This window comes from Drosophila grimshawi, unplaced genomic scaffold (assembly GCF_018153295.1).
Source record: "Drosophila grimshawi isolate 15287-2541.00 unplaced genomic scaffold, ASM1815329v1 contig_848, whole genome shotgun sequence".
Lineage (NCBI taxonomy): Eukaryota > Metazoa > Arthropoda > Insecta > Diptera > Drosophilidae > Drosophila > Drosophila grimshawi.
This window is the reverse complement of record NW_025063692.1, coordinates 1,906,261-1,920,460: the sequence shown is the minus strand read 5'-3', so window position 1 is coordinate 1,920,460 and position 14,200 is coordinate 1,906,261. Positions and strand designations below refer to the sequence as shown.

Sequence of the window (14,200 nt, the reverse complement as noted above, 5' to 3'; positions counted from 1 at the left end):
AAAAACAAAAACCAAATAAACCATCATTCTCTAAAATGCTTGCGTAGAAAAAGGAGAGCCCGCATATTCCTGTAAGTATTGTAGTCTTAAGGCTAACCTAACTCGTTAACCTAACCGTATTAACCCATAATATATAATATAATATAATATTTCATTCCATTAACATTGAATATATTTTATACATTTCCAAATACTATTAACCACAACTATCTACAAGTAATACGAATTCTAAAATATTTATTTTAAATATATATATAAAAAGACAAAATATATACTAATACGCAGATATATAAATATATATATATATATATATATATATATATATATATATATATATATATATATATATATATATACATATACATGCAAAATCAATTGATGGAACAAACGATGATCCGAAATCCTTATGCAAAGTGGTTATTTTGAAAGTATTCTTTTTCGATGCAAATATTTGTTGTTGAAAATTACAAATTCGAAATTAACCTGTATCATATTCTCTTTTACGAAAAGGAAGTGCTTTTGCTGAGATTGACTTTGTTGTAGTTAGTTGATTGATTGATGACGTCACGTCAAGATAACCTCGTAGCTGCATCCATTAACCATCCATTTGACTGCAAATGTGCTCAAATTGGACCCGCACTTAGCAACCCATTCACTTTCCAGTTTCTGAATTCGCAGATGATTCGCGCTGGACCAAAATAGAGCGGACGAGAAAGGGCACCATGCAGGACTACACCATTAGCTATCACATCCTGATGCCGTCGACGGCATACACATTCCGTGTGATTGCCTACAATCGCTATGGCATCTCGTTTCCCGTTTACTCCAAGGACTATATTGTGACGCCATCAAAGCTGCATATGGAATATGGCTATCTGCAGCATAAGCCATTCTACAGGCAAACCTGGTTCATGGTCTCCCTGGCAGCCACATCGATCGTCATCATTGTCATGGTCATTGCCGTCCTCTGTGTGAAGAGCAAGAGCTACAAGTATAAGCGTATGTCTCCATAAATCCAATGAAATCCAATATTCTCGAAAATACACATTTAATTATGATTAATTCTTCGTGTTTCAAGGCCGCACAGAAGAGGCGCAGAAAACGCTGGAGGAGTCGATGGCGATGTCGATTGATGAGCGCCAGGAGCTGGCATTGGAGCTATACCGTTCGCGTCATGGCGTCGGCACCGGCACACTAAATAGCGTTGGAACTTTGAGGAGCGGCACTCTGGGCACCCTGGGACGCAAGTCAACAAATCGACCACCGACAAGTGTGCAGCTGGGCAAGAGTCCGCCGAGGCCATCACCCGCTTCGGTTGCGTATCACAGCGATGAAGAGAGTCTCAAGTGCTACGATGAGAACCCGGACGATAGCAGCGTCACCGAGAAACCATCAGAAGTGAGCAGCTCTGACGCCTCTCAAGTCAGTGCTCGAGTATGAGTAGCAACATATCCATGCAAACTATGAATAACAAATTAATACAAATCTCTGTATATCCCCCAATTGCAGCACTCGGAAAGCGAGAACGAGAGCGTTCGCAGCGATCCCCACTCGTTCGTCAATCATTATGCCAATGTGAATGATTCGTTGCGTCAATCGTGGAAGAAGACAAAGCCGGTGCGCAACTATTCCAGCTACACCGACTCGGAGCCGGAGGGCAGCGCCGTAATGAGTCTCAATGGTGGCCAGATAATTGTGAATAATATGGCACGATCACGGGCTCCATTGCCCGGATTCTCGTCATTCGTTTGACGGTCAACTGAGTTGTAAGATCTATTCAACGATAGCAGCAACAACAACATCAGGGAGACATTCGTCTAAGCAAGAAACAACGCAACAACACATGGAGCCGCAGTCCAGCTTCAACCCACTGGCATCAATCAATGAATCAATCAATCAATCAATCAATTCCAGCGCTTCTGTGTGTGTCGATGTGTGTCGTTGTGTGTGTTTGTCGATGTGATGTGAGTGTTAAACTAATGCTGATGCGCTGCTATATATAGGGAGAACTAAGCTGTAGTTGTATTTTGAAGCTATATACTATGTATGTATAATTTATAGTTATTAGTATGAGAGATCTGAGATTTACAAGCATTTAGTTTTAGAAATGTTTCACTGACCCAGCCCAATTCTTATTTTATTAACTGATTATTTAAATTTAATCCTTTTTTTTTTCTTTGTTAATTAATTTATTTTGTTTTATGTGCGTCCGTTGTCTGCCACGCCCATCTAGTACCTACGACCGTACATATATATATAACTAACTGGCATTTATCTATATCGAGAGCAAAAACTTGTGATATATACATTTTTGCTAGGTTTTTTTGTTTTTTCGGTAAACATTTTCAATGTGTTCAGTGTGTGGGAATGAATGTGTCTTGATTGGTGAATGTGAATGATTTAAATTTTTAGCCTTGCGCAATCTCATTATATTTAATATTAAACTAATTTACAACAGCAACTACAAACCTAATAATAAAACAACAAGCTCACAACAATTTTGAGCATAAGACGATGAAACAAACGACAACAAATCATTTGTTGTCACCCCTGCCTGAATTGCAAACAAAAAATATAGGGTATTTGATAATAGGGCAGCAATTGCAAAAAACGAACAAATCTAAATTGAAATGCGAAAAAGTGAATGGAGAGGAAATAACGAGATAATAATAAATTGATGAAACAGCAAACAAAATGAACAGGAAAATACATAAGTACAGCATATCTAATAAGCGCATGAGATGATAAATGCGAACACAAAGAAGAACAAGAAGAAGAAGAGATGACGATGAATTTTTTTGAGACGTAGCTCTTGATGTATTTGAAATATCAATAAGTATATGTGTGTTACTTGACAAATACTTAAAGGCCATATTTATGCAATTTGTAGAACGTAAGCAAGCAAAACCAACACAAACGACGACGGACAAACAAACAAACAAACGGACAACATACATGACAAGAAACACATAATTCCCTTGTCCCCAATTTTCCTCTCATACACAAAAAAAAAAAAAAAAAAAACTGAAAAAAAGAAGAAAAAAAAACGATGAAACGACAAGAACAAAACAAAAGAGAAGAAGCGAAATGAAGGAAAGCAGAGAAGCAGAAATGCCGAAGAAAATATATAGAAATAATTACAATATTAATTCGCTTACATACATATAAATGTGTCACTGGATATTTCAACAACATAAGAAACACATACACCCTGTGTATGATGTATCTGTTGGGGGGGTTTGACTAGAAAGGATAGTGTCTGGTCTGAGGAAATAGGAGGCATCAAATATGTATGAGTGCGAGCGCAGAACTAAGAACAGATGATTATAATGAACTCTAGTATATAATTGTTAAACTCAAACGCAGAATTCAAATTGTATATGTCTATGCAACAATTAATATATGTATACTATTTGTCTAATTGTATATCTATAACTTAAACTGACTGATTACATATTTTTCTCTTGATTAATTGTATTTTACTACTTACATATATATGTATAAATATATGTAAATATATTTTTTTATTATAATTATTATTTGGATATTTAGACCTTAAACGATTTCGGCGCATGCAAAATAAATTTAAAAAAAAAATGGAAAATTTTTGAATCCACTCTGGATATTAGTTCATACGAATATATTTATTCGATAATACGATTTACTGTTTTTTTTTTTAATATTAAACTTACTTTTACTTCAAACACTCGATGCACAAGTTCATCTAGATATATATGTAATTGTAATTGTTAATTGATCAGCAACTGCATAGGCAAACAGAAAAAAAAGCAAAAAAAAAAACAAAAGAAAAAGATAAAAAGAAAATCGAAAGAAATATTTAAATGCAAGTACTACATAAATGTACGTATTAAAACATAGGAACGAATCAAGCATGGCAAGGAATCGCATATGGAGTCAGCGCAGAGTGGAAGAACACTAAAGAGAGATAAGGAAGCAAAGAAGTTAGTTGAAATCGCGCAGCAAGCGCTAAGTATTAGCCCTATCTATATGTATGAATGTAATTGACGAATCATATGATCCAATAAAAACAAAACATAAGTGTATAAAAACTCAGATCAAAGCTTGTTTCATTTTCCACTATTCAGAAGATATCAACTGGTGAAAGGATATCCAAATCGGCCTTGTGGTTCTTGGGTCCTTCGATGACTCCGTATATCTTAAATGCAGCTCGATATACTTATTTGTACAAGTATTTGGGCTTTGAAATAATCTCAATATCCTTGAATCCATGTCCTTCCAAATCCATGTCCTTCCAAAATCTGCATGGAAATGGGCGAGTTATAGTCTTCTTGACATTGTATGGGTGCCCCTAAAAGTGTGCCGCAATTTATTTAGCTTGAAGACTAATTATTGGTGTCAATGGTTGGTGCACTCGCTATCCAATACAGCAACCTGCTAAGCAATTTCCGATCAGGCAAAAAGAAAAATGCGTTTTTGGTACACGAAGTGTTTGTTTTTTTTTGTTTTTTAACTTAATTTGTGAGTCCTGGTTCAACTTGTATAATTTATTAAGAACTAGACTTCCATCGACATCAGCCGCCGAGTCGGTATTTAATTTATTTTGTTGTACTTTACTTTGGGCAAATAAAAAAAAAAAGAGGGGGAAATGCCAAACTGTCGTCGGAACTGGGTCTCCTTCTCTTCATGGGAGCAGCACAAATCAGTCTAGACGTAGTTAATACTATGTTGGGGCGCGATCGGGGCGCAACTAGACGACACTGTTGGACTCAACGGCGGGTGTGGTGTATTGCGGCTCGAGGGTGAGCTTTGTCACAACGGCAACATCGTCCGCTTCAGCTGATGAGGAGGCATCGGCTGCTGCTGCTTGATCCTCCTCATCCTCGTCATCCATCTCGTCCAGGTCAGCTTCCTCGCTATCAATGTGGCGCGCCTGCAAGGACGGCACGTCTCCCTTCACCCCAACGACAGGCTGGCTGCTGCTAATGGAGATGCTCACTGGCCTGTCGCGGTCCGTGCTGGTGGCACTGCTCATCCCCAGTCCAGACATGGCTGACATGCTGGGCATGCTGACGGGACACATGCAGGGAACGAACTGAATGCGCGATCCGCTTTTCTCCGACAGCGTGTTTGGCTGCTGGTAGTTGAAGTAGTCCGGATAAGGATACTGTGGCCGAGCATTGTAGAAGTTGTTGACACGGCGAGTATATGTCGGATATTCTGAATTGTATTCGCCAAAGCGCAGCGATGATGCGACTGTTCCTGATTCTGTGCTGCTGCTCGGCGGTGGTGGACTCGTTGATGTTGTTGTCGTTGTTGTGGTTGTTGTTGGTGCCGGTGTTGTTGTCGTCGTTGTAGTTGTTGTGCTCGGCACTGGCGTTGTTGTACTAATCGCCAGACTGGGTGGCGTCACGTCCGGCTTGTAGCCTGTAGCTGGAGCAGCAACATCGTGTCGCCGTGCTGCCGCATAGCTGGTAACCGCATACGGATCGTAAGGGCGGCCAGAGAGCAACGGCGTCTGTGCCGCACCAAACCCAAAGAGGGGCACACCAAAGGGACCGCCCGTCAGCGGCTGATACGTGTAGGTGCGGAAATAGGTGAGCGGGATCTGTTGCAGCACCTGCGTGCGAGGTGTTTCCCTATATAAGAGTGTGCAATGCAAGGTGGTCATTAAAGATGGCGGCTATCTAGTGACTAACTAGTTGCACACTTACGTAGTCGTCTTGGGCCACCAAAAGCCACTGGTCGGTAAAGACTGCAGAATGCACAGGCCGGCGATGAGCTAAAAAATAAACAAGGGGTCATTTTGGCAAAGTGTGTACAAAAAATGGGTAAAGAATATATTTTATGAACTAATACAAAGCTAGTCAAAATATCAATATGAATTTTGCTTAGAATACCACATAATCCTGGAACATTTTTGTTCCTTTACTTAAATGAGCAAGGAACAATTCCGTATCTATTCACTTAGAGCTCATTATCTTCTGCTTATAACTAGTAGTAGTAAAATCAATTGGATGATATCTTAGAGACGATTTCTTGCTCTCAATTTTCAAAAATTTTTAAACAGATTTTAGTATGCGATTTAGAAGCCTTTGAATTGGGACAGTTATGCCTTGAAGCAGCGTTATCTACTTCTTAGAAACATTGGAACAAGTTTATAAAGTCACTGGAGTGTCTGTAGGTCTGCCATATCTTAAATTGAGATACTACTCTAATTTTTGTTTATAATTTAGACTCTAAAACATGGCGTGCTCAGAAGTTATTGGGAACTGTCAGCCAATTTGTATCAACTATTGTTATTAACAATATTTATTATTGATTCGTTGTCATAATTGAAGTCTCCACAATTCGCCTCATGTATAACTTAATGTTGTTCAAATTATAATATATAAACAAATAGAAATCAATAGTTGTACGTTGGTATAATGATATTATACAACGAGAATGTTTTCATTGTATTATTATTGATTTTCTTTCAAGTTTTAGTTTTGCACATTTTACTCGAGTTTCTTTTTGTTTATCTTGAATATCTTTATAGATATTATATATATCTTGTTTTTATTTTCAGGTCTCTTTTTGAAACATTTCACATACCACAAAATATTGCCACATTTTCGATCGGTTTTCGAAATACACAAAACTCGCGCACTCTTCGAATATCCTGTGTGTATGTGTGTATGCGTGTGTGTGTGTGTGTGTGAGTGTCCTGAGCCGGCTAGCACTGATATCACAATAGAGCACAACACTTCAAAAAAAAAGTAAAGTATTAAATGAGTTTTTCGCGTTAGTCCGCATGCGTGAGCAGCTGCATTTGTTCTAAACCCAAAAACAGTCACTGGCCGAGCTTTTATACGAGATGATGGCACTAGCTGGGCCCGGGACGGGGGATCAATTGGGCGCTGCCACTCTCCCACTCCAACTGCAACTCAAACTCCATCTCCAACTCCATCCTCATGTTGCATGTATGTTGCATAGCCCAGAGCAATGTTCGTTAGACATGAAAGACGGCTCGGACGGCGTGCGTCTTGTTTCCATTCCTTTTGTTTCATGGGCGTCGAATTAGTTGGGGAATAGAACAGAGCGAGAAAATTAATTGCTGGCTTGGAAAAAACTGAAAAGTCGTAAGAGCGAAAAATAAGTTAGGAAATCAATAATAATAATGAACATGCGTTTAGAATAGAAAGCCCCATCATTGACAAAATGATTGAATGAATGACGGCGGCCCACGGGGGTGGGGCGGGGCGGTTCGTGTATTATTTTTTTCGGTTTTTTTTGTTTTGTCTGAATAGGGCACAAGCCATTGAATTAGCCATAAATATTTGTAGATGACTATTTCTCGGTTTTATTTGTATTTCGATTTTTTCTCTCTCTCTCTCCTTATTTTCCCGCTTTTCACACATTTGGAATTTGATTTGTATTGGATCCCGGAATTTAGGTCAGTCAGCATTTTGTTGTTTGCTGGAAAATCCCCCCCAATGGCCATCATGATACTTTTTGCACGCAGGTCTGTCAGCTCTGCCAGCTCTTCCAACTCTCATCCCCCTTCCCCCACCCATTAGTGTCTTATGCAATCTGAATAGGGAACCCAACCCAACCCAACAACAACAACAACAATTGGTTCTTTGGCTTCGATTGAGTTGTTCGGTCATTAAAACTGCATTTTATGACAACTTTCCAAAAGGGAGTAAAGAATCGTCTTTGTGTCCGCAGGAATTTATTGCCATTTTTTATGGATGGTAAACATTTTCAATAGATAGCCGAGTATTATTGATGGCATTATAAGAAAGGTCAGCAGAGACACATACATACAGATGTATGTATGTATGTATGCATTGAGGTGTTAATGAGACTTGAGTTTTAATGATAGTGCTGAGCACAGCACATGAGCCGTTAAAAAAGGCGAGGTGTTTAACTATGTATATATTTAATGGCTATTTTTCAGGTGATCAGGTTTGGTGGCTTGATCTGTTAAGAACAGCTTACAACAATTTGGTGAAGGTAATTGTGATGAGCATGTCAGATCATTAATAAGTAAGCACCAAACGAATTGCGAGATCCGTTCACAGACTGTGTGAGATGAGCGAGCAACTAAGTGGAAATCACTCTTAAAATAATTAAAAACAAATAATCGACCGACAATCGAAAGGAGTGTATTTATGCGATGAGTTATTTTTCATTACAAAACAAAATCGTTCAGCTCTTATAAAAATAATGAAACTTGCAAAAAGATCAGCAAAAAGAACGATAGAAGTTTAACAGATAAGCAAACCATCATTTATTTCTTAAATCTAAAAAAAAAAAAGAAGAGTATTTGAATCACATGCAGGTTGACTAAATTCATGTTGTACTACGTTCTTGTTACTGAGGATGGACTCTGTATATACTTGGATGTATAATAGTTAGTTGAACCCTTGCTCTGGCCACTGTGATGGGGTCCTTTGTAGCTGCAAGGCGGTAAATTTGATGAATGACTCAAGATTAGCCCCTCCCCATCCATTGGCAACTCACCGCGAATTCAAGATAAACCAGGTGTTATGATCGCTATGCTCCTTAGAGCTCTCCGAGCAGTCGAGCTCCAGATCACGGACTTCGCCTCCGTGCATTGTTGGCGTTGTTGTTGCCTTGCGATGGGGATGCTGCAGCAGTTTACCTAGAGTGTAAACGGGAAAGGCAAAATACTCTCGCTTGAGAGCAAAGCGGGAACTATGGCGCTGTTGCTGTTGTAGTGGTGGTGGTGGCGGTGGTGCTGCTGTGGTGCTTGCCAGCGAATCTGAAGGTGACTCCAAACTCTCATCCACATAGATAATCTGAAAGGAAGAGCTGGAGCTGGAGCTAGAGCTGGTGCTAGAACCGGAGGTGGAGCTGTAACTGGTAGTGGAGCTGTCCCTGCTGCTGCTGCTGCTGCTGCTGCTGCTGGTGGTTTCCTCGATCAGATTGGGCGACTGTTGCAGCTCCTGGCTGGGCTCTTCGAGGCCCGTTTGCAGTTCCAGCTGCAGCTGCTCCTCCTGTTGCTGTGCGCTGCCCTCGCTGGTTGTGGCAACCTCATGCTGACGATGATTGTCGGGCGCCTCCAGTGCTGGGGATGTGCGCAACTCGGGCTGCCACTGCACGACCTCCTGTGGCGAGTGATATGCACTATATTGCTTCGCCTTCTTTGACTTCCTTTTGCGCTTGCCGCTTGCCAGTTGTGTCTCATTGGGTGTGGGCGGCATCGGTGTGGTTATTGGCTCACTTTCAGTTGCAGCAACAACAAGATCTGGATCTTCGCTTGGCTCTCCTGTCGTCGCTTCTATTGTTGTTGGGGTTATGGCCTCGTGTGCATAGAAGGGTATCAGCGTCAGATTAAGCAGCTCCCGCTTTCCGGGCAGACGGAGACGCTCGACTATCGGCTTCGGCCGAAACATGGGTGTCGACGGTGGATAGAGCACCTGGCCGGGCACTGGCTCCTGCATTGGATAGCGTCGAGCACTCAGCATCGTATTCAGCAACAGTTCACCCCTGCTCCCATTGTAGACAAAGATCGGATAACTGGATGTGGGCAGAGCATTGTCACCGGGCGCACTATCAAAAATGGGCAACGATTGCGGCTGGCGACGTCGCTGCGCCTTCTCCTTCTTCTTCGCCTTGCCCCTTGAGTGTGGCGCCTTCACCTTCCCCTTGAAGAGTGGCGCCTCGCCAAGCTGCTGCATATAATGGCTGGGCAGTTGCAGCCGGTGCGGTAGGATAATGGGTCTCGCCTGAGGCGGCATCGGCTTCGGCACCAGCTCGTCGCTCGAATCCGAGCGCAAGCGTATCGTTATCGCTGTGGGAACATAGACCTGCTCTCGTTCCTGGCGCCGTCGATTGAGTCCACGTCGCATGCCGATTGCGTTATCATTTGCTTCTTGCCTATCTGCCGCCTGGCGCTTCATCAGCTCATCCTCGAGTATCCACAGTGGTCGCTGTGCCGCATTCAAATAGCTGCTGGCCAACGAATACGGCATTCGTGTGGGAGTCCAGCTCCAGGTCCCATCCAGTGCGCTTAGCAGCCGTAGCAGCGCCAAGGTCCAACAACTTCTGAGGGCCGCCATTCGCAAGTATCTCGCTTAATCAAATGGCCAAAAGAGCCAAATCAACTGGCCACTTTATAAGCCAGCCACCAAGCACCACACATTGTGGCACAGTTCTGGCTCTGGTTCAGGTTCAGGTTCAGTCTTCACCTAACTAAATCGTACTTTCGTTTAATGGCCCCGCTGCAAAAATGCGACCAACTTGTTCTCAGCGGGTCGCCAAGTTCAGTGGGGCTGATCCACATACGTTTAAAAGCTGACCAGTAGCTGGCTCAAGTGGTTTTCTGTTGGCCATGTTTATGCTGCGCTCAACATGGCTTTAACATCGCTGTTGTGTGACAGACGACAGTTTATTTGGGACCCAAAGGTCTTCACGGATCTTAGTGGATCATTTTCATGTTATACACTTGAATAATTTAATGAACTTTCATCAAGGTACTCAATCCGAATTACGAATCAACTTTTTAATTTCAATTTTAGTTTAAAGTTTTAATATATTATCTATCAATGATTTCCAAGCTAATATTTAATATTGCTAGCGAAGCATTCCGGCCATTGAGGTTGATACTTTCATAATTGGGAACATTTTTCATCATAATCGATCACAAATAACATGGCAAAGTTTTTAAGAGCCAATATATAATAGATTGTAAGTTGATCAAGCACTTGTGGCAAGGATTGGGAAAACACAGACAAAATGCCCAAATGAGACCAAATAAATGTTAGACGTAAGTTAATCGAAAATCATTGGCTTCTGATGTCTGGGCTGTCTTTGGCTATCTGCTAATGGAGCAGAGATGGGCTCCAGTTGTTCCACTTAGAGAAATAGAGAGAGAGAGAGAGAGAAAGAGAGGAAGAGAAAAAGAGCCTGGTCGTCAAGAGGAGTTGGGATGGGGGTCGGGGAGATCTTCATGTTGGACAGCTGTCAAAACTGACATTAATCAAAACACTCTAACTGATTTGCTTTCTTGCGGTTAGCGGCAACAGTTGGAATGTGCCTGAGCCTGCCTCCATTCAAGCATCAAGTCCGAGACATGCCACAGTCTATTTGTGCTTGGTTTGAGTTGGACTATCAAAACAAATCTGTTCTGTTCAGTTCAGTTCTGTTCTGATCCGATGGGAATCTTGAATGCTGTCCCAACCAGAGCCAAAGTGCCTGTTTTTCGGTCTTTTGTTTCACATTTGGCTCCACGCTTCCACATTTTTCCGATTTTTAGTGATCGCTGTTTGGAAAAACAATTTGGGCAACTTACAAGTTGCTTATTTCTCAAGACGCACAAAATGTGTGTGTGCTAGTGGGGATAGGAGGGGAGAGGAGAGGTGGGGAGGGGAGGGGAAGGGAAGGGGACAGGTAGAAAGAGGGTGGTCGAAAAAACTGACAAACTAAACATGACCACAGAGAGAGAGTGAAGTGGAGTGGAGTGGAGTGGAGCGGAGTGGAACAAGTGGAACGAGCACCGCCAAAAATGGGGTTAATAGCCTTTGACAGACAATTGGACGGCCACGGGCGGTGCTTTATTCTTGGCTCTTGGTCGTGAGTTCTCACTTTACTTGGGGGAAAATGTGGAAATGATGGAAATGATGGAAATGAGAATGGAAAAATGATTTATTAGTCTGGTTGGGTCGCAGCTTTGATCGATCAATCGGCGCTATCCGAAACAAAAATATATATTCTGCTGGTGCCTGCTCTTGTTCTTGATCTCTCCTCTCTCTCTCTCTCTCTCTCTCTCTTTCTCTCTCTTTCTCTCTCTCTCTCTCTCTCGCTTTGGCTCTCTTTGCTGGCTAATTACAAAAAATAAAATCATTTTGCTAGATTAACTGTGCATCGTTCTGTGGAAGATGCCCTCGGAAGATGCCCCCGGTATTCGATCTCCAGCCAAGCTTCGAAAGTAGTTGTGTGAAAGAATTGAAAATGATTTTCATAGTCTATTTATATCGATGTACAGGCATGAATGTATTTCCATTCATTCATATCGATTATTAAGTGTTCTGCTTAGGCGGCAATTTATGCCACAACCATATTACACACATATATCATTGCAAATGGGTTCTCAGTGCCTCTGTTCTCTATTCGATCTCCAATCAATTGCGTGACTTTACAACATAATTAGATCACTTAAAATGAAAAGTATCTTTATGGGTTCCCTTAACTTTATGAGCTTTTAATGGTCTCTGATGCGTTTTAAATTCATCCAGAAAATTAAAGCATTATTCGTGGAAGTAGTCGGGTTTTTTGTTTTTGGAGAAACTTTGGAGAAAGATCATTCGATCTCTCGATATGCTAGCTATTCGAAAATTCCACATTATCTAAATATCACACAAGCCAACCCGTGCCTTTAATTAACATCTAGAAATATTTGGACAGACATAAGACAAAAGCATGGAGCATGGAGAAGACAGAGTAAGATGGGCATCTAAATCATAGATGGGGAATCCAGTCAAGCGTAACGCATTTTTGACACCAACAATTTGTTCTGTCAATTTGTTATAAAATGCATTTTATGCAAATGAAAGTTGTCCTCAATCTTTCACACAGATACCACCAGACGTCACAAAGATACAGATACAGATGCAGCTACATAGACAGCGCTCACTTAGCGACCTGATATATATATATATATATATATATATATATAAATATGCATATGTATATGTGTATTTACCTGGGCACTAAAACTCATATTCGTTCCTTCAACATAAACTTGGTGCTGTGCCCCTGCCGCCATAAACTGATTGATGCGCCGCATACGGCGCACTATGAACAATAAACAATAAACTAATCAAGAGGCCGAGATGGCCAGATGAACAGATGCATCTGCATCTGCATCCAGATATACTTGCGACCTGACAGTTACAGATACACACACAGACACTTGTCAAACGATTCGTTTGTCTTTCTTCTTATTATTTATATATGTTTATATACATTGGTATGTTAGTACCGATCCACAAATTGACATGGGTGCTGTCGCCTGACATTTACCAGAGGGATTAGCCATCTAATGGATGCGATAGACGCGATCCCTTCAGTTAGGTGTCAAGCTTCATTGACGGAGCCAATGATTTTGCAGATTTTAAAAAAACGCCAAATAAACAAAGAGAATATTTTGAATGTTTGCAAGAATCGTCGACAGATATCTCGCCGTGATCAAAGTCCAGCTGCTCATGTCTCTTTGAATTATTTATTTCAAGTTGAATTATTTAGTTCAAAAACCCAATCGAGTGTTCTCATGTGTTAATCATTTTTTGATCAATTATTTATAGCTTAAGAGCACTCGTAGCCTGTGAATTTGGTTAGCAAAAGAAGCTTTTCACACAATTACTCTTTGTCATCGCTCTGATCCGGCTGGCTTTGACAAATGGATGGAAATGATAGCTTTAGAGCTGAGTAACAAGCTGAATGACAGATATATCGGCCCATTAGGAATAAATGTACCATATGGGATTGGAGAAGTTTCCTTTAATGGCACCCTCCGACTATTAAAAGTCTCTCTCAGCAATTGAAAAGGCGAAAGTTGTGCAAAAGTTATCAACAACAACAAAATGTGTCAAATGCGAACAGACGCATACATAGACATATGAATATGTATATATATATATATACATGTATATGTGTGTGGATATGAGATAATTGTGTGAAGCAAGCGCTTCGCACATGGTCAGAGACGGCTTCTTCTTCTTCAACTTACATACAGATTTGCAGTCAGAGACAGCAAGGCAGCAGGCAGCAGTCGCTTATCATACAAATCAGTTTGTGTATATATCTTATCAGCATGTTCATATCAAAATAATTATACTAGATCGGCGCATTCACTTTTATTATCAAAATTCTTGCTGTTGATATCCACATTTAATCTGATTGCTATGCATCATCAGTCACTGTGCTTGGTCGAATGAGCTTTTGGCTCAGCTGGAGCTTCTCTCATTCGTGCTGTGAGAGCAAGAGAATTAGAACAAAAACAATAAAACAAAAAAAATATAATAATAAAACAAAAATAAAACAAGAGCATGCCAGATGGTGGTCGATCGTCATTGAGAGCTTTTGGCTCGATTGAATCGGAATAGAATCACCATTGTGTGGAGGTGGGAGTAACAACCGCAGCAGGCGCGAGAAGCTCTTCCAGCAAGCGATGGCAGCGGCGTTGTTGAAAGCTTTTTCGCTCGCCGCC

General features: G+C 41.1%; 3 protein-coding genes across 3 annotated transcripts in view; 1 reads left to right on the top strand and 2 right to left on the bottom strand.

Moving 5' to 3' along the window:
• The window catches only part of LOC6569517 (protein sidekick), a 56,648-nt gene extending 54,504 nt beyond the window's left edge, over window positions 1–2,144 (top strand). Inside the window, exons 12-15 of the mRNA XM_032741293.2 lie at window positions 48–71; window positions 679–999; window positions 1,079–1,422; window positions 1,510–2,144. Of these exons, the coding sequence (XP_032597184.2) occupies window positions 48–71; window positions 679–999; window positions 1,079–1,422; window positions 1,510–1,752 (932 nt within the window). The 3' untranslated portion in view covers window positions 1,753–2,144. The remainder of the gene's footprint in view (window positions 1–47; window positions 72–678; window positions 1,000–1,078; window positions 1,423–1,509) is intronic.
• Window positions 2,145–4,593: 2,449 nt separating this feature from the next.
• On the bottom strand, window positions 4,594–14,020 carry LOC6569516 (cell wall protein DAN4). The gene is made up of 4 exons (XM_001995593.3): window positions 13,721–14,020; window positions 6,577–7,019; window positions 5,694–5,761; window positions 4,594–5,618 (listed from the first exon to the last, which is right to left on the bottom strand). The coding sequence occupies exons 2-4, from the start codon at window positions 6,592–6,594 to the stop codon at window positions 4,730–4,732; spliced, it is 975 nt and encodes a 324-aa protein (XP_001995629.1). The 5' UTR covers window positions 6,595–7,019; window positions 13,721–14,020; the 3' UTR covers window positions 4,594–4,729.
• Window positions 8,308–10,171, bottom strand: LOC6569515. The gene is made up of 2 exons (XM_043215971.1): window positions 8,491–10,171; window positions 8,308–8,426 (listed from the first exon to the last, which is right to left on the bottom strand). The coding sequence occupies exons 1-2, from the start codon at window positions 10,050–10,052 to the stop codon at window positions 8,330–8,332; spliced, it is 1,659 nt and encodes a 552-aa protein (XP_043071906.1). The 5' UTR covers window positions 10,053–10,171; the 3' UTR covers window positions 8,308–8,329.
• Window positions 14,021–14,200: the final 180 nt, after the last annotated feature.

What these genes read in the sequence shown, in the direction of transcription:
- LOC6569516 (XM_001995593.3), bottom strand. An exon ending in TGGTGGCCCAAGACGACTAC is followed by an intron (nt 5,619 to 5,693) that starts GTAAGTGTGCAA and finishes ACTCTTATATAG; the next exon opens with GGAAACACCTCGCACGCAGG.
- LOC6569515 (XM_043215971.1), bottom strand. Translation starts at nt 10,052, where the DNA reads ATGGCGGCCCTCAGAAGTTGTTGGACCTTGGCGCTGCTACGGCTGCTA. An exon ending in TGGTTTATCTTGAATTCGCG is followed by an intron (nt 8,427 to 8,490) that starts GTGAGTTGCCAA and finishes ACCGCCTTGCAG; the next exon opens with CTACAAAGGACCCCATCACA.